This window comes from Haliaeetus albicilla, chromosome 6 (genome assembly GCF_947461875.1).
Source record: "Haliaeetus albicilla chromosome 6, bHalAlb1.1, whole genome shotgun sequence".
Taxonomy (NCBI): Eukaryota; Metazoa; Chordata; class Aves; order Accipitriformes; family Accipitridae; genus Haliaeetus; species Haliaeetus albicilla.
Window position 1 is genome coordinate 46,906,515 of NC_091488.1, and position 23,192 is coordinate 46,929,706.

The window sequence follows — 23,192 nt, forward strand, 5'->3', positions numbered from 1 at the left end:
ATTGTTTATCCTGCACACCCACTCCTATTCCCTGGCGCTCTCGCCCTCGTCTGCCTGTGTCTATCCCCTCTCCGTCTCTCTCCCTTTCTCTCTCCATCCTCTACGTGCTGTTTGCAAAGCTTTGCTAAATCCTGACTCATCGCAGCTCTGGGTCACATGCTGCTGTCCCGGCCCTATCGGGGGCGTCTCCATCCCTGCTGCTGCCGCCGCCGTTGGCTTAGAGGACACATCATCTCCCCTTGAGGTCCTGCATCCCTCCTCAGCTTCGTCCTCTCTCCTTTCTACCAGCACTTTCTCAGTCTCTCGTTCACCCCCGCCCTAGGAAGGTAAGTGGCTCCCCACGGCCAGCACCCCCGTCACCGCGTATTTCTGCTCCCCCACCCCGTGCCCTCCAAACCCCACACGCACTTTGGGGTCCCTGCGGAGAAGGACGGCGGTGAGCGGCATTAAGAACTAAACTCCCCTCACTTCCTCCCCCTGCTCCTCCCACCTCTTTCTCCTCACACCCCCACCCCCCCTTCTCACTTTTCTTTCATATTTTAATTTCAGGTACTCCCTCCTTCCCTACCCCCGGCAAGCATCATTGCAGATGTGAACCTAGGGAATTGCGGGGGGGGGCGGGGGGGGGCAACCAAGAAGGATAGGTGGTGCTCCCAAGGGCATTGCCGGGAGGTGCTGCGGGATGGAGCTTTACCTGGGGGAGGAGGGTGGCAGCGGGGAGGAGGCAAAGCTCAGTTTGGGCACTGCTGGGGAGAGGACCCAGCCTCAGAGCAGACCAGCCCCCCCCCCCCCGCCCCAAGTCTCCCGAGGTGTTGACATAAACACAGACGCTCAGCCGGGTCCCAGGGAGAGGGAGGGAGGGAGGAGAGGGGATGTTTTCTTATCTGCACAGCCCCACACCACACAGGGGAGGAGGGGGGGGCAGCAGGGAAGAGGAGGTGACAGTCGAGCAAGCAATAGCTGCATCAGCCACGACACTGCAGCAGTGCGGGCTTCCTGGGAGCAGTGCCCAGCTCGGGGGAATCGCAGCAGCACACGGGGACGGGTGGCTGTGACTCGGGGGGAAAATGTCTTCGCCACGCTGGCCTGGCCGGCGGGGAGTGGGAATTGCTGCAGCGCGAACTCCAGCGAGACGGTGCCCTGGTGACGGGCAGTGCCACGAAGCGGTGCCCACAGGACGGCACTGCAGCGGTGCCAGTCTCCTGGGGTGCCCTGACCAGCCCCTCTTCAAGGCAGGCTGCCCAGCCTGCAGCCTGGCTCCTCTCTCCTCCTCGCTGTGGTCAACGGGCTCCCGGCTATGGCTCCGTCCCAATCCCTTATCCCGGCTTATCCGCCTCTGACCTCCTTTCAGGACAGTGCAGCTGATGCCAGGGATTTCAGGGTGGCTCTTTGCGCTGCTCAAAGGAGGGCAAACGCAGGGGGACGCGGGGCCAGCAACGTGAGTGGAGAAAGGGGTTTAAAGGACTCGAGGGGAGAAGAGACCGAGTGAACGTGGGGTGGGGCAGGCGAGGCTGGATTTGGGCTTGTCGTTTGGCTTCCTCGGAGCTGGCCCCACCAGGGGCAGGTGGATGTGGGCAGAGAGATGGGACCACGGGTGACACGACCACGTAAGCAGAGAGGCACTGCATCTGGCACGGGTCTTGCGGTCGCTGCCCCGTGTGGACTCCCTAGGGAGCCAACTTCACTTTAATGGGGGTCCTGTTCCTCTCTTCCCCCCCCCCGGAGGCTGCTGGGGCATGGCCAGGGCACTGCTGCAAAGGAAGCTCGCAGCTGCGAGGGCACGGCTCCGGAGGAAGTTCCCGCGGCGCGTGCCAGATGGCGTGAGGAGCGCTGCCAAGGCGGCTGATGGGGGATCCCAGCCCAGATGGACATGGTGGAGGGCCCTGCGCAGGCTCCAGAGAGCCCTGGTGTCGCTGAATGAATCTCCCCAGTACGGGAAGCTCTTGCTGAAACTTCAGAGCCGCGCAATTTCCTCACGCTTGTGTGTTTTCCACCCACCCCAGGCAAGGGGGTAGGGAGCCGACTCCGTCTGCCCCCAGACTGCTTCTTAGCTCCCCTCAGTGCTGTGAGCTGCTATTTGCCTCATCCCCCCGCTACCGCACACCCCCCCACGCCGTGCTGAGCCCCTGCACTGGCTGTACCCCTGCCAGATGCTCACACGCGCCACGGCGTGGTTCTGGCTGGGGCCCCCTCGTTGCCCCGGGGTCCGTCCTCGGCACTGAGCTTTGCGTGGGTCCGACCCTGCTCAGGGCTGAGTGAATCATCCGTGGGAGCCGGGGGAGGAAAACCTGGCGGGGCTGGGGGTGTGGGGTGACACGCACCTCGCTGCTGCTGCCGCCTCTCCGGGGGGGGATGCAGCTCCCCGGCATCGCATGGCCCCATGGCCAGGGGAATAGGAAGGTGGGGGGGGGTGAGTTATTTTGGACCCCCTAGGGAGCAAACTTCAGCAAGAGAAGCTCTTTCAAATGGCCGTCCTCACCCACGAGCCTGTTTTCTGCCTCAGGTTTAACCAGGCGCCCCAAAATGCCGGGTTTCCTCACCCTCCTCATCCGACAGAGACACCTCCCGCTCTCATCCGCTCCCCCCGGCTCCGGAGCGAAGCGAAGGATCGGGAGCTGTGCCCAGCCCCTGTGTTCGGGCAGGGCTAGGTTCCCCCCTTCCCTTCAGAGCCCTTTCTCCCACTTCTGAGGCACCGCAGCCTTCAGCAAGATGGCTCCTCGGGCTGCTGGCCTCCTCCGCGCTCCCGTCTCGGCACAAGCCTGACCCGGCGCCTCATGGAGGGGGGGGCAGTGACGGGAAGGCTGAACCGGGCTGGGGGTCTGCGGGAGCTGGGCTGAGGCATCTCCCCTCACCGTGGGCTGAGGGTCCCCGCCGGCCCGTCGTGCCCCCTGCCCTTCCCGGCTCTGCCCCAGGCAGCCGCCGCTCGGCTGGCTCCCTGCCCGCTGTGTATGGACGCAGCGGCCGCTCGCTGCCTGGTCCTGGCAGGGACCATCCTCTCCCCCGGCAAGGGGAAGGGAGACGCTGGGAGCTGGTGCCCTGTCCTTGGCGCCGGGGCCGGGGGCACCTCCCGGCTGCACCAGCCGATCCCTCCCTCTCTGCCGCCCGTGGATGCTGTGGCACCATTCCCGTCTCCGCCATCCAGACTCGGTATCGGGAGCCATGAGAAGGGGCAGCGCTCGGCCGTGGCGCAGGGAGAGGGGGAGAGCGAGCTCGCAGGTTGTTATCTGCAGCAAAGGGACAGAATAAATTCAAATAGATAAGCAGTTCCTGGATGAACTGTGGCTAGATTGCCACAATCTGGGTTTTAATAGCAGTTTCTAAATTTCCTTGAGCCAGTAGTTTTGGCTCCTAAGGTCGCTCTTCCTTGAGCTCCCTTCTGTCTTGTCTAGACGTTAGATGGGTGAGCAGCACCTCCTGGGGCCTCTCAGAACTGAATGTGTCCTGGTCCTCTCTCCTCTCCCTCTCCCTCTCCCTCTCCCTCTTCCTCTCCTCTCTTCTCCTCTCTACAGACTCACCATGGCAGTCGAGAGGATCCACGCCCGTGAGATCCTGGACTCTCGTGGGAACCCCACTGTCGAGGTGGACCTATACACACACAAAGGTACGCGGACGAGGACGAGAGATGGAGGGGAAGTCCTGCCCGCCCCAGCGGAGCTGGCACTGCACGGCAGCCTGGCACGCGCTGCCGAGAGCACGGAGGGTCTTCTCCAGGGAACCCCTGGCAGACAGCATGCCAGGGGAAGGGGCAGAGACCCAAACTCTGTTCGTGCGTGTGCTCGGCAACTCCGCACACGTGCCGGGCAAATCACGACGAGACAGCTCGCTGCCGTGTGTCTGACTTGAGCCGTGCGCCTGCTAGTAGCAAGGACAGAAAACTTAGTTAACGTATTTACCTTCTTGTCCTATCCCCGCGATGCCCTCCTGCAGCTGTGCTTTTACTCCTGGGACACATTGCGAGTTTGGAAGCACATCCATGGCCGTGCTCATGAGGTGGGGGAAGGTTTGTCCCCAAGATCTCTGTGCAGGCACAGGACGTGCACGTGTGTCTCAACTGGAAGAGCTGCATCTCCGCCCAAAGCTAGTTGGGCTGAGCGGTGAGGGGCCAGAGAACGCATCTGACCAGACTCTTCCTTCTTCACCGAGGCAAAAACCCAGCCCCAGTCTGAGCGGGAGGAAGCCGCTGGAGGCTGGGGGTCAGGCTGCCTCTGAATTAGGAGAAGGGCTGAGGACCCAGACTTCCACCCGTCATCCATAGTTCTGGGAATGGTGTGGACCTCTGGGTGCCTGAGATGCCGGTTTCCTGATCTGGGTATATTTATTTCTGCCACCCTGGTGCTCCACCTCCGAGAGGTGCTCCACCTCTGACAAACCCAGCCATGAGCAGCCAGCCAGCACGGCCATCCATTTGCACAAGTGGTTGCCACATCCTTTCCCTCAAAAGCGGGACGGACACAGGTGCATGAGAGGTCTCCCTCCTCTTCACCCTCTGCTCATCTCACACCCGTGTTTTGCTGTTCCGCAGGCATGTTTCGAGCAGCGGTCCCCAGCGGTGCGTCCACTGGTATCTACGAAGCGCTGGAGCTGCGAGACAACGACAAGTCGCGTTTCCTTGGAAAAGGTGGGGAGATGCCTGCTCCGCACCCCGTCCCCGGGGCTGCCTGTGTGTGGGGCTCTGCCGGAGGGTACCGCTCATCCACTGGTGGGATGTGGATGTGTCCCACTGCCCCCAGGGAGACCGCAGAGGCACAGACCTAGCGTAAAGTGAAAGATCAGGCCTCGATCTTCCCTTGCTGTCTCCCTCTCTCAGTCTCTCTACCGGTCCTCTCCCTCCCTCTTTCCACTCTCCTCTTTGCCTCACTCTTTCTCTCTCTCTCTCTTTCTCTGTCTCTTCCCTTCTTTAGGGGTCCTGCAGGCCGTGGATCATATCAACAGCACTGTCGCCCCAGCTCTCGTGGGCTCTGTAAGGATTTCTCTTTGTTCTCCCTTGTCCAACGCTTAACTCTGGTCCGTCTCTGTCCCCTGATCTCTGTCTCTGCCTCTCTTCATCTCGCTGGGTTAACAGACATAGTGATGCTCTCTGTGAACCTGGGCACACCCCTCCTGCCCCCCCATGCCTGTATGTGTCCACAGCCATCTTTTCTCTGGCCAGAAAGGATTTAACGCTACTTGGTCCACCGCAGCATCTGCACCACCTAACGAGCCCCCTCGACGCTCCCTGTAGAGCTCTCTCCCTCTTTCAGATGTGCTCCTCCTCAAGCACTCGGCCTCATCCCCATGTCAGTGGCCTCACACCGGGGGGTGATGAGCAATGACCGTACCGTGCGAGGTCTGGCAGCCCCCCCCCAGCACAGCCTCGCAGAGCGGGGGGGGGCACATCTGCAACCTGTTTACACCTGAAGACCTGGAGCCTGCTCTGAGGAGAGCTGAGCTGAAGCCACACGTTACACCCCGTGCAGCCCGTGGTGGGGTCTGGCTGAGAGCCCAGCTCTCCCACCCCTGAAAAACACCCGGTGTGGTGGGGGGCTGCCTGTGTTGGGCCTAAACCTGCTCTCCACCTCGCTCCCGGGGACGGCTCCACCCAGTCTACATTCACTTGCTTGAGGTTGAGCATGCACTGTTGTTCTGCCTAGCTTCTGTGTGGCCACAGCACCACAAAGCTCCCTGGAAGCTGCCAAAAGGCTGGATAAATCCCCAAGGGAGTCCTGTGTCCCCAGCAACGCGTGGCCTTGCCTGGGCTGCAGCTGATCCCTTCTCCAGCGTGGGTACATCTACACTGCACTGCAGCAACCTCATCGTGGTTACCTAACTTGACTATATACCAAGGCACTAATTTCCAGAGCTTTGTGTGTATATGTTCCCCCACGAGCTAAAAAGGTCCCTGTACCCCCAGCTTCTCCATCAACACCTCCTTTCCCGCACACCAGAGCCACCAGCTCTTCTCAGCCTCCCCTTCTCAGGAGCTGTTTCTTTCTTGCAGGGCCTCTCTGTTGTGGATCAAGAGAAGATAGACAATCTGATGCTCGAGATGGATGGCACGGAGAACAAATGTAATTCATTCCTCTTTTCTGGCCTGGGAAGTAAAGAGGGCTGGAGCAGGGGGACACTGTCAGAGCTGTGGTGAGCCCAAGGCTGGGCTGGCAAGGGCACCTGCAGGTTGCTGCCTGAGAAGCCTAACTCCTCCTTGGTTTTGCCCACAGCCAAGTTTGGTGCCAATGCTATCCTGGGAGTTTCGCTGGCTGTGTGCAAGGCGGGAGCTGCAGAGAAGGATGTCCCCCTGTACCGGCACATTGCTGACCTGGCCGGCAACTCCGATCTCATCCTTCCTGTGCCAGTAAGACTCCTCCGTCCTTGATATCCACCTGCAGAAACTCCAAAAGAAATTTCAAAGGGTGTGTTGGGAGGTAGAGAAGGAAGGGATACAGGACTGAAACATCAGCTGAGTGCACTGCACTCGTCAAGGAAGCAAACCAAGGCCTGAGATTTGTCAGGTTTCAATACAGAAAAGAGGGGCCTGAGAAGGATACAGCAGAGATTGTGGCAGGGCTTGACTGAGGATCTCCCTCTCAGCACAAGAACCAGAGGGCATCGTGTGAACCCTCTGGGGCACAATTCAGAACAAGGGCATATCGGTCTTCATACCAGGGGTAGCTGCCCTGTGAAACTCCTGTGAAACAAAGGGTGTTGTGGATGGTAAAATTTTCTCAGAGTCAAGGAGAAAGGTCCTGGAAGAGAGATTGATGTAGCATTGCTGATAAACACATACAGATAAACACAGCCCAGATAAACACATATAGCTCAGGAGATCTCTGCGAGGGAATCAGGTGGGAAAGTCCTCTCCAGCTATTTGCTTTGAGCCACTATTGGAAAGAAGACCCCCCCTAGGCTTATGTGCCTTTGGTCTGATGCGTTGTAGCTGATGTGTTATGTTACCCTGTGGGACGTGGCCATGGATGGGCACGGTGACTCATCTGAGAGCCTCCCCTAGGTAGCGCCAAGATCGGTTCCTTCAGCTCTGATTCTCTTACGGACTCTTGCAGGCTTTCAACGTGATCAATGGAGGTTCCCACGCAGGCAACAAACTGGCCATGCAGGAGTTCATGATCCTGCCTGTGGGAGCTGAAAGCTTCCGCGATGCCATGCGCATCGGGGCTGAAGTCTACCACAACCTCAAGAGTGTCATCAAGGAGAAGTATGGCAAAGATGCTACCAATGTGGGTGATGAGGGAGGCTTTGCCCCCAACATCCTGGAGAACAGTGAAGGTGAGAGCCCTGCAGAGAGGGAGTGCCCTTGCCTGCAATGCTGTGGCTTCCTATACCTGGCTCAGAGCATTCCCCAAAGATTGGTTCAAAATATGAGGCCTCAGGGTCATTGACCTCCTGTGTTAGGGAATGGTTTCTAAGCTCCTTCTCCTTGGGGTGGCCTTGATCTGTCACAGCCTCTCCCTACAAACCTTTCATGCGTGCGCACACTTTTCCAAGGCCTTCCCCCAACTTGTCTCTGAGCTGTGGAATTGTACTTTAATTCCTCCTCGTCCCTTTGGACATGGCCTCCACAGCTCCTTGGCACATTTCTGTTGTGCTCTGGGCTCCCTTCTACCTCTCCCATCACCCCGTCAGACTCTCGGTGGCTCTTAGGACCCTCCCAGGGTAGGTTCCCCACTGAAAGGTAGAGCTCTCTGCATGGGCTGACTCTCCTGACTGCAACTCTCCTCCTCCCAGCTCTGGAGCTCCTCAAGGAAGCTATCGACAAGGCGGGCTACACGGACAAGATTGTCATCGGTATGGATGTGGCAGCCTCCGAGTTCTACCGTGATGGCAAATACGACCTGGACTTCAAGTCCCCAGATGACCCAAGCCGCTACATTTCTGCAGATGAGCTGGGCGACCTCTACCAAAGCTTTGTACGTGATTATCCAGGTGAGCTACTGTGCTTGGCAGTAGGGAATCAGCACTGGTGTTGCATACTTAACGGGTGCATCCCCTCTGTGGTTTTGGGGTGGGAAGGGAGGTGGCTTTGATTCATGTCTCTTCTGTTGTGCCTTCAGTGGTCTCCATTGAGGATCCCTTTGACCAAGATGACTGGGAGGCCTGGTCCAAGTTCACGGCCAATGTGGGGATTCAGATAGTGGGCGATGACCTGACGGTGACAAACCCCAAGCGCATCGAGCGAGCTGTTGAAGAGAAGGCCTGCAACTGCCTCCTGCTCAAAGTCAACCAGATTGGATCCGTCACGGAGGCCATCCAAGCGTAAGTCCAGCCCGCCGCCCTTGTTGTCCTGCGAAAGGGTTGGCGGTGAACCGCAGCAGGGTGTCACGCTATCCATTGGATGAATAGACTTTTGTCTCTTCCAGAGGGTAGGATGCTGAGGGTGGGAGGAGAGGGTGCCTGGATCTCTCGCTGTGCAGATGGTGGTTAGAGGAGTGGGAGCTACTGACTGCATTTCTTGCTCCTTGCAGCTGCAAGTTGGCCCAGGAGAACGGCTGGGGTGTGATGGTGAGCCACCGATCTGGGGAGACCGAAGACACCTTCATTGCTGATCTGGTCGTAGGACTGTGCACCGGGCAGGTAGGTGAGACCCAGGCCACGCACAGGCCTGGAGGAAAGCGAAGGGGTCTGGAGACAGAATCCCCTGCCCCGCCACGGGAAACTGGTGCAAGTCATAACTACAGTGTTTGTTTTGGGGAATGCTTTACAGATAAAGACGGGTGCTCCCTGCAGGTCTGAACGCCTGGCTAAATACAACCAGCTCATGAGGTAAGGGGCTCCAGGGATGGGAATGCAGAAGAGAGGACGGGGGAGTGACTAATTGGGGTGGGAGAAGTTGAAAGCCCAAGGGTGGATGGGGTTTGTGGGGGAAACGTTATGAAGAAAAGGTGCAGAGATGACAGTAGGATCCCGGGGAGATCTCTGGAGCAGACTCCTTCCCTCCTCCTGGGCGCGAGGGTGCAGCCCCACAGGCGCAGGAGCTGCGCTCCCCTGGCCCATGTCAGCTTGCTGCCGATGCCCTGCGTCCCCGGTTCCCGGGTGCCTCCGACGCTCCCTCGCAGCAAGGGCCTGACGCGCGCCGTCTCTCTTTCTCTCCTGCAGGATTGAGGAAGAGCTTGGCGATGAAGCACGCTTTGCCGGACACAACTTTCGCAACCCAAGTGTTCTTTGAACGTTGTCCCCAGGGCGCAGCCACCCTGCTGCTCGTTCCCACCTCACAGACTCTGAAGCCCCCTTCCCTCCACTGCTCCCTTTTTTGCTCTTTCTCCCCACTCCGCCACCCGGTTCCCTCTCACCTCAACCCCCCTCGAGTTCAGGCGTCCCCGGCTAGATGTACCCAGGTGAAGGATGAGAGAGAGGCCTCCACCCTGTCCCTTGCTTTGGGGTCATAAGCATTTCTGGATCTAGGCATTGTGTGTGTCTTGTTTTTTTGTGCAGGGCTGTGTCTGAGCCACTCCGTTCACGTGTTAGACTACGGGAGCATGCTGCCCGGTGTGTTCCCCTCGTACGCCGAAGCATGCGCGGTGAACGTATGCGCGTCGGCTGGCGTGTTCGGACAAGTGTCGCACCCGTAGCTGTGTTTGGACGAGTGTCGCCAGTGGCTCGCTCTCGTTGTGCATGCGTGTAGGTGTATGTGTACTGGCCTACGGCGTCCTTGTGCCCCAGGCGTGTGTTTGCGCTGAGCCGTCCGTGGTGGGACCCGAGCGTCCCCTCCTTCCACCCCGAGTGCTGTGCCCTGTCGGGCTGTGCTTGCCACCAGCTTAGCGTCGAAGTGCACTGCTGTTCCTCACTGGGTGTGCGTGCGCGCGTGTGTGCCGTCAGTCTCCGGGTCAGCACGTAGTACTGTGGGGCGATATATTAAAACACATCCGTAAACGAACCCATGCTCTCATTTGCTTCTCGTGACCTTTTTCTCTCTGTTCCCCTCCCTCTTGCATTCCTTCACCCTCTCCTCCGCCCATAATGTCTGCTTCACCTTCTGGACAGCCCATGCTCAGCTGAGCAACAGACAAACTACAGATCCCTAAACTCAATTAAAATGTATTTCACACCTGAGTTGCCTGGCTTGGCCTGATGTTTCTCTCTACACGCCACTGTTTGGGAAATGGGGACATTTTGCCATCAAAGCAGGAGAGGCTCACGCAGAAAGGTAACCGAAACAAGCAGAGGGGACTGGCAAGAGAAAGAAAAGTCCCGGGTACGTCCGCCTCCTTTCGCAGCCTTGTCCCACAGCCGGACAGCTCTGTTGGCCACCCAGGCGGAGAACACGGAGGGGAAGGCGGGTGGGAGGGTGGGAATTGCCCCCACCCTCTCCACCAAACCATGTCACATGAAGATCTGCTGTGCAGGGGTTTTAATGGTGCCCTCCACGGATGCCAAGACCTCAGGGTGGGCCACAGGCCAGCTGCCCACTGGACTCAAGTGATGGTAAACTGGATCTGCACGTCTTTGGGAGAGAAAAAGCTGATCCTCCTCCCCAAAAGGGGCTTGCAGAGCGGTGAACGGAGGGGTAGGTGGGACGTCAGTCTCTCTCAGCTCCACCTCGTTTCACAGGGGCAACACAGCAGTACTTGGGGATAGTAGCCCGTGCCCCAGCCGGTGCCCCAGCAGGCTGAGTGCCAGCAAACCCCAGCGCCTGCTCAACAGTGTTATTCTGGACAGACTCCAACGACGGCGGGAGGCTGGGGGGTGAGAAATCCAAGCCACGCTCTGATGGAGAATAAAGGCTAAAATCACCTCGTTGCCGGTTCGTGTCAGTAGCCCCTCTACGTACTTGGGCACGCTCAGGTCCCGCCAACCTCCTGCCCCACTTCACTACAGAAAGTTTCCAGACCCTCGCTTAATCCACGCCGCCTTGTCTTGCGTGATGAGCAAGGACAAGGGTAAAGACCCAGGTTGCCCCAGCAAGCCCCAAGCCCCCCAAGCCCCGATGCAGGCTTTAAAATTTTAAAACCTTGGTGTTTCACTGCCGAGTCTTTACTAAATAGCGTAGAAAAGGGAGTAAGCTCAAGAAGGGAAGACAAAGGCTAGGGCACACATGCCCAGAACAGAAAAGAGAGTGGGAGGGAGGATGCGAGGGCAGAGACAGGATTGGTTTCTCGGGGGTCGCCGGTGAATACGGAGCAAATCTCGGCGGTGATGAAGAGCTCCTGTCCCAGCTGCCGGCCCTCTCTCGGCAAGTCTCCCCCTCGGCAAAACCCACCCCAAACTCAAACCCCGCCACCTAACACCCAGCGCGGCCGGCACCGCGCCTCGGCCCCACGGGTGAACGAACCCACGCAAACCCCGCAGGACGCTCCTGGACGTGCCCGAGGAGCGGCAGCAAAGGCAGACGGTCCTGGGGGCGGGCGGACCCCCCCCCACCCCGTGGGGAGGCAGCGGACCCCCCCCCACCCCGTGGGGTGGCAGCGGGGGGGATCGGCGCCACCGGCCCGGGCTGGCAGCCCGGAGGAGGGGACGAGGAGGTGGAAGGGGGGGTGGGGGGGCGCAGCTGCCTTCTGGGAGCTGTAGTCCGGCCGCCGCTCGGGGAAAGCTCCATTTTCCATAGCCACGGGGGCGGGGGGGGGGGTGCGTGGTGTCCCCCCCGTGGTGTGGTGACCCTCCCCCCCGGTGTGGTGACCCCCCCCCCGTGGTGTGGTGACCCCCCCTCCGTGGTGTGGTGAACCCCCGTGGTGTGGTGACCCTCCCCCGTGGTGTCCCCCCGCAGCCACACGGACGGCGGTGTTTTGGGGGAGGAAAAGTGCGGGTTTGGGTGCGAGCGCGAGGCAGGGGGAGCCTGCCGGGTTTTTTCCCGGGCGTACACCGAAACTGCCGGTTCCTTTGTTTTACATGCTGGGATTTTGCAAAGGGTCTGGCTATTGCTGAGCAAGCAGGGCAGTTTTGGGGGAAATAAAGTTCCTTCACTTTTCTGTTCCCAAGAGCAGCTCCCCCCCCCCCCCACGTTTCTCTTTTTTTCCACAAGGAAGGAAATTTAAGTCCCCATTTAAGTAAGAGCAGGGAACCGGTGTACGTCTACGTTGTGGTAAGAATTTGTTAGTGAAGAGTTACCGCCAGGGAGGTATTGCCACGTCCCTGTGTCAGGGAAGAGGCGTGAAAGCAGCGGGGTGATGAGGATGCCTTGCGCCGTGGCGGTGCCTCACCCTGGTGCCTTTTCTGAATCGGAAGAGTTTGTCGTTGATGACACGGTGTACGTAAGGAATATACGACTCCGCTATGTTTGCTTGGGTCACTGCAAATATTTATCCTTAGCTGACGCATCGTAAGATACACGCTGCTTTCTCCTTGCCTCAGTGGCAGAGGTTTGGTTATAGTTTCTTTGTGATGGAAGTGTCCAAACACTTTGCTATTCCCGCACCTGAGGACTCCTGGTGTATAAACGGATGTCTCCATCAGATTGCTGGGCCACAACGCGCGTTCCATCAGAGTACGAGGAACAGCAACAGCGCAGAGATGGGCCGGAGATGTGACAATGTCTGCGAAGGGAAACATTTGTTGGATTGGTTTTCTTTTAACTCCCAAATCATACCCTTGTTTAGATGACATTTGCAGAGCAATGTCGAGCTGTTAAAGGGATAATTTAACACCAGCCCCCCCCCAAGCCTGCAGAATTGTTCTTTCGTTTCTAAATAGGTGTGTGTGCCCATAAAGGAGCTGGAAGGGGAGATGGCACTGAACTAGGCTGGTTGTAGAGTGCCCAGGGAAGCCTTAATGCTGAAGAGCTACTGAATTTCTCCGGTATCTTTTTGTCTCTCTCAAGAATGACTGGGTTCTATTCAATGTTGGGAAACCAACACCTTGAACACAGGAGGCTGTCAGAGACACTCTTCTGCTGAACATCTGACAAGAGGCCCAAAAATGTGGGTGCTGGATAATTCCTATAAGGTGCTGGGCACCTCACTCGAATGAAGAGCATTTGGCTCTGCTGCTGGAAGACTAAATACGGACAGCTTGGACAGGTTGTCAGGAGGAAGCTCGTTGTTATGAAGCTCACTGTCTGGGCAAAGATCAGCTTACCGGAGCATTGCATGTCTCCATGTGGAAGCAGCTGAACTCTGTGCTACGCCATGGATGGGGGGGCAGGGATAAAACACCTCTGTAAATGGTGCAGGTCCGACAGTTTTGGATAAACTGTGTGCATCTGCTGGCACAGCGCGCATCCCGCTGTGCCTCAGGAATCAGCCATGCAGCTATGACGTACCGGCACATCTAGTGGGCAACTCAGCTGGGGTGATGGGTAAGGTTACCACCCCTGCCCCTCACTTCCAGAGGCTGCCAGAGTGGCACATGAATGAACCTCCGCAATTAACAGCTCCCTGAGCTGCAGCCCAGGCCCAATTTGCTTGATTAAATGGTAACCTGAGGCAGCTCATTGTTTCATTACCAGTCACTGAGCCATCTCCGCCACAGGGACAGCCATTGCTGGGAGACTGGTGTGACTGGGCAAGGAGTGATTCATTTACCAACAAACACCAGTTTGCAGGTACTACTTGTCTGAGTTTGAGAAAGCAAGCCAGAAGAGAAGCCATCGTGGGTGGCCCTGGCAGGGTTCTGGCTTGGAGAAAGACTTTCCCTAGCCCTAGCGCAGGCTAGAGCGCTTGCTTGCTTCTTGTTTTCATCAAGGAGACTACTATGTGCTGTGTGTCTGTCGTGGTTTAACCCAGCCAGAAACTAAGCACCATGCAGTGGCTTGCTCACTTCCCCCCCACCCAGTGGGATGGGGAGGAGAATCGAGAAAAAAAAAGTAAAACTCATGGGTTGAGATAAAGACAGTTTAATAGGGCAGAAAGGAAGAAAATAATAATGATAATGATACTATAATAATAATAAAATGACAATAATAACAATAATAATAAAAGAATTGGAATATACAAAACAAGTGATGCACAATGCAATGGCTCACCACTCGCCGACCAATGCCCAGTCAGTTCCCGAGCCGCGATCTGCCCCGTGCACCCCCCAGCTAGGTCCCCCCAGTTTATATACTGGGCATGATGTCACCTGGTGTGGAATACCCTGTTGGCCAGTTTGGGTCAGCTGCCCTGGCTGTGTCCCCTCCCAACTTCTGGTGCCCCTCCAGCCTTATTACTGGCTGGGCATGAGAAACTGAAAAATCCTTGACTTGGTATAAACACTGCTTAGCAACAACTGAAAACATCAGTGTGTTATCAACATTCTTCTCATCCTAAATCCAAAACATAACACTATACCAGCTACTAGAAAGAAAATTAACTCTATCCCAGCTGAAACCAGGACAGTGTCAAAAAGGGAAACGGGGGTCTGCGTATTTTCAGAATCAGTTTCATAGGAAGATTGAGGTGGGGAGGGATGTCTGGAGGTCTCTGCTCCAAACTCCTGCTCACAGGCAGGGCTAGCCCCAGACCCTGCTCGGGCTGCTCAGGGCCTCGGCCAGGCGGTTCCCGAACGTCTCCAAGGGGGACATTCCCCAGCCCCTACAGGGCCCCGTGCTGGTGCTGGACTACCCTCAGGGAGGTTTCCCCTTTATCTAGTCAGAATTTCCCTTGCTGCGAATTTCATAACCATTTCACCGTGCATCCATCAGAAGAGCTTGGCTCTGACTTCTCTGTACCCCCCCCCCAAATAGCTGAAGTGAATAATTAGTTCCCCCCCAACCTTTCTCTACTCCAGGCTGAAAGAATCAGCTCCTTCAGCCTCCCCTTGCATGCCATGGGCTCCAGCACCTTAATTATCGCATTGCTGCCCCCCCGCAGGACTCTCTCTGGTTTATCGGCACCTCTCCTGGGCTGTATTTCTGTAAGAAGGCTACACCCCAGCCAAGGCCTCTTGTTTCGCAGGCTACTGTTTGTCCCCTGGCAGAACTGGAAAGCAGTGGGATGATGCAGGTGGAGAGACCTCAGGAGGTGGCGTGTCCCATCTCCCTGCTCTGAGGCAGGACCAGTCGCACCCCAGCAAGCTCGGTCTCTGCTGGCTCACAGACTCCCCGAGTCATTTATGCATCCTGAAAAGACAGAGCTAATAAAGCTCTTGATTTGCCCAAGGTCTTCAATCTGTTATTTCAAAGGTGAGAGAATTTTATTTCCCATGTTCTGCAGCCAGCTCACCTTGGTCCCTCGGCACAACCGCTTGTGTTTCTCTTGTCTATTTTCCACCTAATGCTGGTCGTCCTGAATCAGAGCAGGGTGTGGTTTTAGCTAGCAGCAATTTGGCTGTGAGGATTCCTGAGCGGGGAAGGGGAAATGGTTTGTCGCCTTTGCTGACAGCACCCGTGTTGACCCTCCTCACAGCCCTCTGGAAGCCTGCTCCTGGTCGCATCGTCCACAGCTCGTCCTCAGCCAGCCAGAGACCCAGAGAAGGTCTTGACCAGCTGCACTTGTCTTCTATCACTCGTTGTTTTTCATTCCTCTGGCCAAAAACCTTGGCCATCAGTGGAGATGCCGCTTCTTGTCCACAAGTAAGGCAGGATTATACAAATGCAAATTGTTACCCCGTCCCCCTGGTCCTACTTCTCTCGTGAATCACCTCTGGTGACTTTTCATAAACTAAGAGTGCGGGCTTTACAGGAGACAGGCCACCTTCGGCTGGCTTCTTGAAATAACGCTAAACCTAGTAAGATTTCATAAGGCATTGGGGTGTCTGCCTCTTTTCTTTTGGAAATGGTAAACGACACTAAAATCTTGATAATAAATTTAACATTGGTTTAAGTCAAATTTTTGAACTCAGGCAACCGACCTGGTTTATGGGAGATGACGACGTGAAAACCATTCGGGGCTTGACTTTGTGCTTACATAAACTTGGTGTCACATGTTACTGATCCAGAAGACCCTGGGACTGCAGCAAAACCAGCCGCTCCGCTGTAGCTTTCACTGAGGCTTTTCCCCAAATCACAAACCTTAGGGATCTGCGTATTTTGTTCAGCATCCAGAGAACAGGGATTTTGACAAGATCTTCCTCCTTCCATGAATCATCACTTTGGCCTCTAAGGGTCACACTCATTACGAGCTCGGGACGCGAGGCTGTCAGCTCCCGAGGTAACAGTTTGAAGCAGCCGTGAGTGACGGCTGCAAACACTACTACCTCAGCAGCAATAATAATAATGATAATAATAATAATAATAATAGTAGTAGTAATATTTGTTCTTGTTTTCTGGGGCTCAGCTTGGCGAGCCCCTTTGTGAAGCAGGCAATGCTTCCCTCTGCGCTTGGGATGAACAGGGTGTTCTCTTCAGCGTAGCACCTCGTCAAAATAATACCCTGAAATGCTTCGGACCGACCACCCAACATCAGTGGGCGTTTTTGCAAATGTTGGCCATGGCTTTTCCAATCCCTCAACTCCACGTGTGGAAACCAGAAAGTCTTAGGGAACAATAGCACCCCGGGATTACCGCTGGCAGGGCGGAGGCTCTCGGCAAGGGTCAGGACAAAGAGCTAGGTTGGGGAGAAGGGCGGATGAAAGAACGAGGGAAGGCTGGAGACACGAGGCGCGCTTATGTTGTGCAACGGGGTGCTGCGTGCCAACGGGGCCGGCTCGGGAACGAGAGGCACCGAGGGCAACGCCGCGTCCAGAATAAACAGGGACGCCCCGAAACGGCACCGTACCCCCGGGAAGAGGGTGTGGAACAAACGCGTCGGAGCCGTTGGCTTACGAGGGTGTTGCAGGGACATTGTTATTGCTGTTTTTAAAGTGTTGGGGCGATTAGCGCTACAGAAAAACCCACGAGGAGATGAATCCATCTGCAGTCAGTGCCGAGTTTGGATGCCATACAGCGAACAGCGCTTGGAGCCATGTAACGGACAATAAGAATTACTGAATAAAAACCCGCTGAGAGAGCACCATCCAGCCCGCTCACTGAGAAGGTCCTGCCGAGGAAACGTTCGGCGATTATACTTAAAGGCTACCAGAGCGCAATGCAAGGACTTGCCCATACGCATCCTTACTTAAGCTCTCTTACTTAAACGTGCAGACAGACGTGCCCGCCTCGGCGCGATGCAGCCGGGCGGTTTGCTCGGACCACCGGCCTCCTTCTCCGAGTCTCCGGCGGTCAGCGCCGGGGGTCACTCCCGGCTCCTTCCCCGGCCCAGGGTGCCCAGCTCCAGCCGGCCGCGCTCCCAGAGCTCTCCGGGGCAGCGGCTGTGTTGGATCAGAGCCTTCGCGGATTTACCGGGTAACAAAACCAACGGCCCCCCCCTGCTCCGCTCCCGCTTCCCAAAAGTCTTCCTTCCACGGCAACTTTTCCAAAATGGCCATGTAGGCCCCCGGTGGGGCTGAACTCCCCCACCCGGGGGAGGTGGTGGTGGCGGGGGGGGGTGCAGCCGCTTTTCTAAGCACACGGGGGAGGATGTTTCACATTTTTAACATCTGGGTGAACCGGAGCTCCGAGTGGGAGGGCCCGGGGCGGGGGGGGGGGGGGGGCGATGTGGCGCCGCTCGAGGCCCGCCGCCGGGGCGAGGCCCCCCCCAGCCGGTTCTCCGCAGCCCCACCGCTTTGCTGGGGGGGGACGGGACCAGGACACTCCCCCCCAAGCCCCCCCCCGAACCGCGGGGGCGGCCCCGTCGCGCTGCGGGCGGGGCGGCCAGCCCCCCCCGCCCCGTCCCCCCCCCCGGCCGGCGGTTCTCCCTTTGTGCCGTTGCCACGGTAACCGGGCGGGGGATGGGAGGCGAGCGCGGGGCGGGGGGGGGAGAAGAGCGGGAACGCGCGCGGCGCGTTCCCGCGCTGCATGCTAATAAGCTCCAGGCAGGCGGCCCCCGCCACCCCCCCCCCCCCGGGGGGAGGCCTCTCCGCAGGCCCCGGCTCCGCACCCGGCCGTTCTTTCCTCCCCCCCCCCCCCAAAAAAAGGCTCCTCCGGGGTCTCCCCGGTCTTTGTGCCGGCGCCGGGGTGGGTCGGGGTTTTGGGGGGGGGGATGTGTGTGTGTTTCGCGGGGAGGGGCGGCGGCGAAGCGCGGCCGGGGGGGGCGATGGGGCGGAGGAGCGGGGGGGGGGCTTGTTCTCGGCTCTTCGGAAATGGGAGGTGGCTAAGGCGGGCAGCGGTCGGAGCGATGGGAGGGCGGCGGGGCAGAGGCGGCGGCGGCGACGCCTGAACGCGGGGTACGGGGGCGGGAGAGCCGCGGGGCGGGGGGGGACCCGCTCCCCGCCGCACCCCCCCCTCCCTCCGTCCGCTCCTTCCCTCCCCGCCGCCGACCGGTTATTCCGGAGACGCGAGAGGAAACGAGGGAGCGCGGAAAAGGAGGAGGGAGGGAAGGAGAGAGGAGGAAAAAAAAAAAAAAGGGGGGGGGGGCAGCGTTTAAATCCCTTCCCCCCGCTCCTCGCCGCCTCCATTCCTCCCTTCATTCGACCTCCCCTCCGGAGCCGCCGGTGAGTCCCTCGCCCGCTCACAGCCGCTCCCGCCCCGCTTGTCATTTTCGCCCACTCGCTGCATTCTTCCGCGGGTGGGTTTGGGTTTTTATTTTTTTTTTTTTAATATATATTTTTTTTTTCTTCTCCGATCCGTCTGCCGGGTAGGGGGGGGGTGAGGCGGCTGCAGGGAGGGGGGGGACGACGGACACCCGACACAGTAAAGTTGGGGGGGATGGCGGTTAACCCCCGCGGCGCCGGGGAAGGAAGGGCCCCCGGCGGTGCCTGCCCCGGCGTGGATGCGGCGAGGGGCCGGGGGGGGTACCGGGACGCCGCGGGTCACGGAGGTTCGGGGCGGGGGGGGGGGAGCCCCCATCGGCCCCATCCCGCTCCCGCCGGCGGCTGGGAGCGCTCGTAAATCACCGGGGGGGGGCACCGGAGGGATCGGGGGGGGGGCTTGTTTGCCTCGGACGGCGGCGGAGCGCCTTCCCTCCGGAAAAGGGGGGGCGCGGAGCGGGGCGGGGGGGGGGGTGTCTCCGCACCCGCCGCGGGGGTCCCGGGGCGGGGACACCCCCCGCCGCGCGCCCGGCGTGACGTCAGCGCCCGCGGAGCCCCCCTTCCCTGCAGCAGAAAGTTCGGCGGGGGCGGGGGGGGGGAGGTGGGGGGGGCTGGCGGGGGGGGGCCGGGGCGAGGCGGGAGTTGTGAGTTTGCAGCGCGGCGGCGTGCGGGGGGAGCGGGCAACAATGCTGGGGGGGGGCTGGGGCTGGGGGGGGGGGGATCGGCCGACACGCTGCCTGCCGGGCCAGCTCCCGCGCTGCCGGCCCCCAGAGCCCCCCCCCCCCGCCGAGCGACCCCCTCCTCCCGGAGAGGCTCGTATTGTCCCCGCTCTTCCAGGTGCGGCCGGGGAGAGGGGCAGGAATATTTGGAAATAATGCTTCCATCGGGTCCCGACCCGGGGGAATCGTGGGGGTGGGGGCAGCGAGGAGTGCGTTTGCTCCCCCCTCCGTTTCTGTGGCAGGCACGGGTGGGATTCGTCCCCTTCCCACTGCCACCCCCGACCCCGGGGACCCGCTGCCCTCTCCCTCCGAAAGACCGGGTTGCTACTTGGGGAGCAGACGAGACCCGTAGGGTTGGGCGGCATCAGGATGGCGTTTGCCGAGATCCCTCCGTGCATGGGGCTGGTTGTGCATTTGCTATTTAGGGTTTTTTTTTGGGGGGGGGAGAGGTGGCATCTGGATTTCCCACGCCGTCCTTCTGCCCGTGCCATCGAACCGGTGGCGGTTCTGCCCTGCCGCCGGCCTGTGGCTGCCTCGGCCGTTGTTGCCCGGCGAATTGCCGGTTGTATTTTGCCGAGTGGCCGCTGTGCTGTTGGAAGTGGCAGCCATTTGGTCACCGTGGCATTACTTTACACGCTGCCTTCGCTCGCCGTCGAGTTCTGCCTTCGTAGCTATTGTACGTTCCTGAAGTTGGTTTCCAGACGGGCAGTGGCTTTCTTCGCGTTGGGCTCTGTGCTGTGGCCGCCCCAGTTACGCTGCGACTTACTTAGTTGCCAGGATGGCTACTGTAAGAATTTCTATGGCTTTTGTCTGCAGGGTCTGTTTTGCAGGGCTGTGGTTCTTGAGGAGCAGCATGTCCTTACCGAGCTAGCCGCTCAAATCTCTTTTCATTACGTCTGATTGTATCGGGTGGATTGCGTGGGCACCGCTACGCTTTCCAGCATTGAAAAAGTGAGGAGAAAGTAGTGGGCCATTATCCTAAGGTGTGTGTAGCAGGAGAGCAGAGGAGGAGTTGAAAATGCCATTCGTTTTGTGTCCACCTGAATGGTGGAGCACGCTTACACACCCTGCAGGTATGCGTATGCCTAAAGCTTCAGAGCTCAGCCCTGACTTCCCAGCAGAATCAGTGCGTTGTCGGTGTCACATCAGCCAAATCCGTGCCTGGTTACCTCAGTCTCGTAACCCAAACCCCACGGGTGCTCCAGTTGAAAGCTGGACCCTCCTTTCTTCTAAGCCCGAGGGTGTTGTGCATCGCTGCTGCGCTGCACATACATCCCTGAGGGGCTGGAGCTCCAAGATCTTTACCCATGGATGCGACGCTTGTAAATGTGCATGGTCAAATTGTTCATTGGGATGAATTTCACCCTTTTTTTCCCTGTTTCTTGGCCAACTTGTTCTTTTGTTTTATTTTTATTATGCTTGTTATTGGTGACTGCACAATCAGTCGTTCGTGTATTTCCCCAACTTCTTGGGAACGATCTGGTCTTCCAAACCAGACTTTTCCAATTGTGACCCATGATGGAGCTTTTCAGGTGTGGCCAAGGAGTGAACGTACGGCACCAGGGTTCTTGCTGGAAATGACAAAAACCCTCCAAATGTGAAAATTAAATGTGCAGTGAATCCTAATGAAGAAGATTAACAGGTTTAACCTGCTGCAGTGGCCTGCCTTTACCTCTCTCCGTATGCATTTACCTCCTCCCCCAGATTTTGTACCCCTTGGATACCTCTGAAAGATTCTGGCATTCTCACCTTTAGGTTTGTCTGCACAAGGAATTATAATAAGGTTTCTTGTGGGCGTACTTGTATTCCAAAGTAATAATGGGCGTGCAAGGAACTGTGATTCTGTGGCATCGTGGGATCGCTGTACTAAAAGCAACCCGATCTGTGTTTTTCTTCAAGAGGGGGAGTGTCTAGTCCAGTTGGACTGGATGATCATTGTAGGTCCCTTCCAACTGAAGCGCTCCATTCTATTTTTATTTGTAGCTGAAGTGAATCAGGCGGATTTTCCTCTTCCCAAAGTTCAGCCTCTGTTGCTCCTTGTGTACCTTCCTGATTCCTCCTGGAGCTCCCTCATGTTCATCAGCATTTTTCTGGGGGGTGGAGGTGGAGTTGAGGGGAGCAGTCGCTGTGGAATACAGAGCTGGGTAGGGAAGGATTATTTATTTACCAGATCTGGGGTGTAATACCTTTGCAAATGCAGTCTCTGGAGTTGGTCTGAGCATTTATTCAGCTGTGCCCCTCCTTAAATATCTCTCTGAATGTTTACCCAATCTTGTATTTTTCTTCTTTGGGCGTCCGCCTTTTATTCTGATAACCTGCTTTCCTCCTGTATCTTCCTCAGTCCTGTTTTTTCTTTCTCCCATTCTCTTTTGGACAAATAAACTACTTTCCTGCCTCCAGTGGATTTTCTGGTCTCTTTCCTCCTCCATTAGGAGATGCCAAGGCAGTAGGAAGTATATTTCCTGCGTTTATCACTTCATCTCTTCCATCTGTACTTCTTGAGGACTGTTGCTAGTGAAGTAGAGAATAGTAATGCTTTACAAATTTGTTGAAGGCCAAATGAGAAGGCAACACAAGCTCTGAGTGTGTTTGAAAGTAGAGGCATCTCTGCAGAAGTCATGCTCTTGACCAAGTGAGCTACACCTAGGGTATGTGCTCTCTGCAGAATTAATTTGTGTGATCCCTACGTGAGCCTGGTCCCAGCGGGTGGTTTAACATGGACACGAGGCGCACCGTCTCAGTGCCTTGCCTGCGTTCCTGAAGCTGCAGCCGTGCCCAAGACGTGCCTGTTGCTAGGTTGCCCAGGTCCCATTGCTCTTTGCGTCACGCTGAGCCAAACACTGGAGAGTCTTTCTGTCCTTCCAGTCGCGCGGTGGGCAGTCGTGGGCCCACGGCCCATGTGGTCAGTGAGACGTGTATGGAGAATGATGAGACAGAAGGGGATGTTTCCAGCTCAGCTGGTTTGAGCTTCACCTCTCTACCTTCGTCTGCTTGGCCGATGTGGGCTTCGAGCGCTTGAGGGTGAGGATTTGGCATACGTTGAAAGTTTAACACAAGTCAACTTTGTGAGGAAGCGATCCCTTCAGAAGCATTGCCTTGCTTCCAGTTCAGATAATGCTCCTGCAGAAATCTCCGGCAGTCTGTTTTGTGTTTGTTGTGGCAGCAAACACTGATTTGTTATTGCCTCCTGTAAAAATATTAGTGTTTGATTGATTGTTGTGACAGTATTTTTTACCTACAAACCAAAGGGTAACTGCCATATCTTCTCAAAGCAATTTCAGCCAATGATGGTCTGTCTGGGCTTTGCTGAAGAAGGGTAGCTGGTTGCTTTCAATCTTCCTTCATGTTTCTTGCCCTGGTGACATTGTTCATCATAGATCAGTTTAGCTGGAAAATTTGAGTCTTGTACTTCCCAGCCTTACAAGGCACTTGGTGATACCCTGTTTCTTCCACAAGGTCTCTCTGTGTTATAGATCACTTAAGTGAAGGTTGCATTTGAGCAACCTTCCTCTCTTTGGACAGTGGATTGGATATACTGTGTATATATATATTTATGTGTGTGTATATATATCACAATATATATAATAGTCTGGGTAATATAATATATCTTATATATTACATAATGTTATAGCTTATATTACATTTTATATTGATATATATAGCATAGTGTATTGGATATAAAGTGTATCTATAGCATAGTATTTTGGATATACTACTGTTTTTCTTTCAGGCAGGGCAATAGATGAAGTGATTTTCCTCAGTATTATTTAGAGTCTGCCGGGCACATGAAGAGGGTCCACCCTCTGTGAGGAGTGATTTATCCAGTGGTGATTATCCATCAAGCTTTCCTCATGCGTTGCTTGACCATTGCTTTCAAAGTACGTCTTTACCCAGAGCTAGACCCCATCACCTCTTGGCCAACCTCTCGGTGACTGCTGATGACTTTAGTATTGAAAAACCTGTTCTGGTCAACTGGCTGGTCCTCGCCCCTGCACAGCACATGGCAGGGGATGTCACCAGGTGGTCTTTGCAGAAAATATTAAGAGTATTTATTTTGGAATAAAATAATAAAAAAACCCCTTAGAGATTTCCAGTGATACGCTAGATCCCTCTGCAAGTTTTTCA

General features: G+C 56.8%; 2 protein-coding genes across 6 annotated transcripts in view; both read left to right on the top strand.

Moving 5' to 3' along the window:
• The first annotated feature begins 178 nt into the window (after positions 1-178).
• On the top strand, positions 179-10,041 carry ENO2 (enolase 2). 3 transcript variants are annotated; one of them, XM_069786011.1, is made up of 12 exons: positions 179-326; positions 3,510-3,601; positions 4,523-4,618; positions 4,902-4,960; positions 5,978-6,047; positions 6,198-6,331; positions 7,038-7,260; positions 7,720-7,917; positions 8,046-8,247; positions 8,457-8,565; positions 8,696-8,754; positions 9,088-10,041. In XM_069786011.1, exons 2-12 carry the CDS (start codon positions 3,517-3,519, stop codon positions 9,155-9,157), a joined length of 1,305 nt encoding a protein of 434 aa, XP_069642112.1. In that variant the 5' UTR covers positions 179-326; positions 3,510-3,516; the 3' UTR covers positions 9,158-10,041. The 3 variants fall into 3 exon arrangements, with proteins under 3 accessions (XP_069642112.1, XP_069642113.1, XP_069642114.1); XM_069786012.1 differs by lacking the exons at positions 179-326; positions 4,902-4,960 and adding an exon at positions 1,568-1,607; XM_069786013.1 differs by lacking the exons at positions 179-326; positions 4,902-4,960 and adding an exon at positions 1,903-1,930.
• Positions 10,042-18,091: 8,050 nt separating this feature from the next.
• The window catches only part of ATN1 (atrophin 1), a 28,259-nt gene continuing 23,158 nt past the window's right edge, over positions 18,092-23,192 (top strand). Inside the window, exon 1 of one of the 3 annotated variants that reach the window (XM_069786016.1) lies at positions 18,092-18,386. The gene's annotated coding sequence lies outside the window, so the exon portion shown is untranslated. The remainder of the gene's footprint in view (positions 18,387-23,192) is intronic. The other 2 variants (XM_069786015.1, XM_069786017.1) reach the window with 2 other exon arrangements.

What these genes read in the sequence shown, in the direction of transcription:
- ENO2 (XM_069786011.1), top strand. Translation starts at nt 3,517, where the DNA reads ATGGCAGTCGAGAGGATCCACGCCCGTGAGATCCTGGACTCTCGTGGG. An exon ending in CCCCAGCTCTCGTGGGCTCT is followed by an intron (nt 4,961 to 5,977) that starts GTAAGGATTTCT and finishes TCTTTCTTGCAG; the next exon opens with GGCCTCTCTGTTGTGGATCA. An exon ending in CTTTGTACGTGATTATCCAG is followed by an intron (nt 7,918 to 8,045) that starts GTGAGCTACTGT and finishes TTGTGCCTTCAG; the next exon opens with TGGTCTCCATTGAGGATCCC.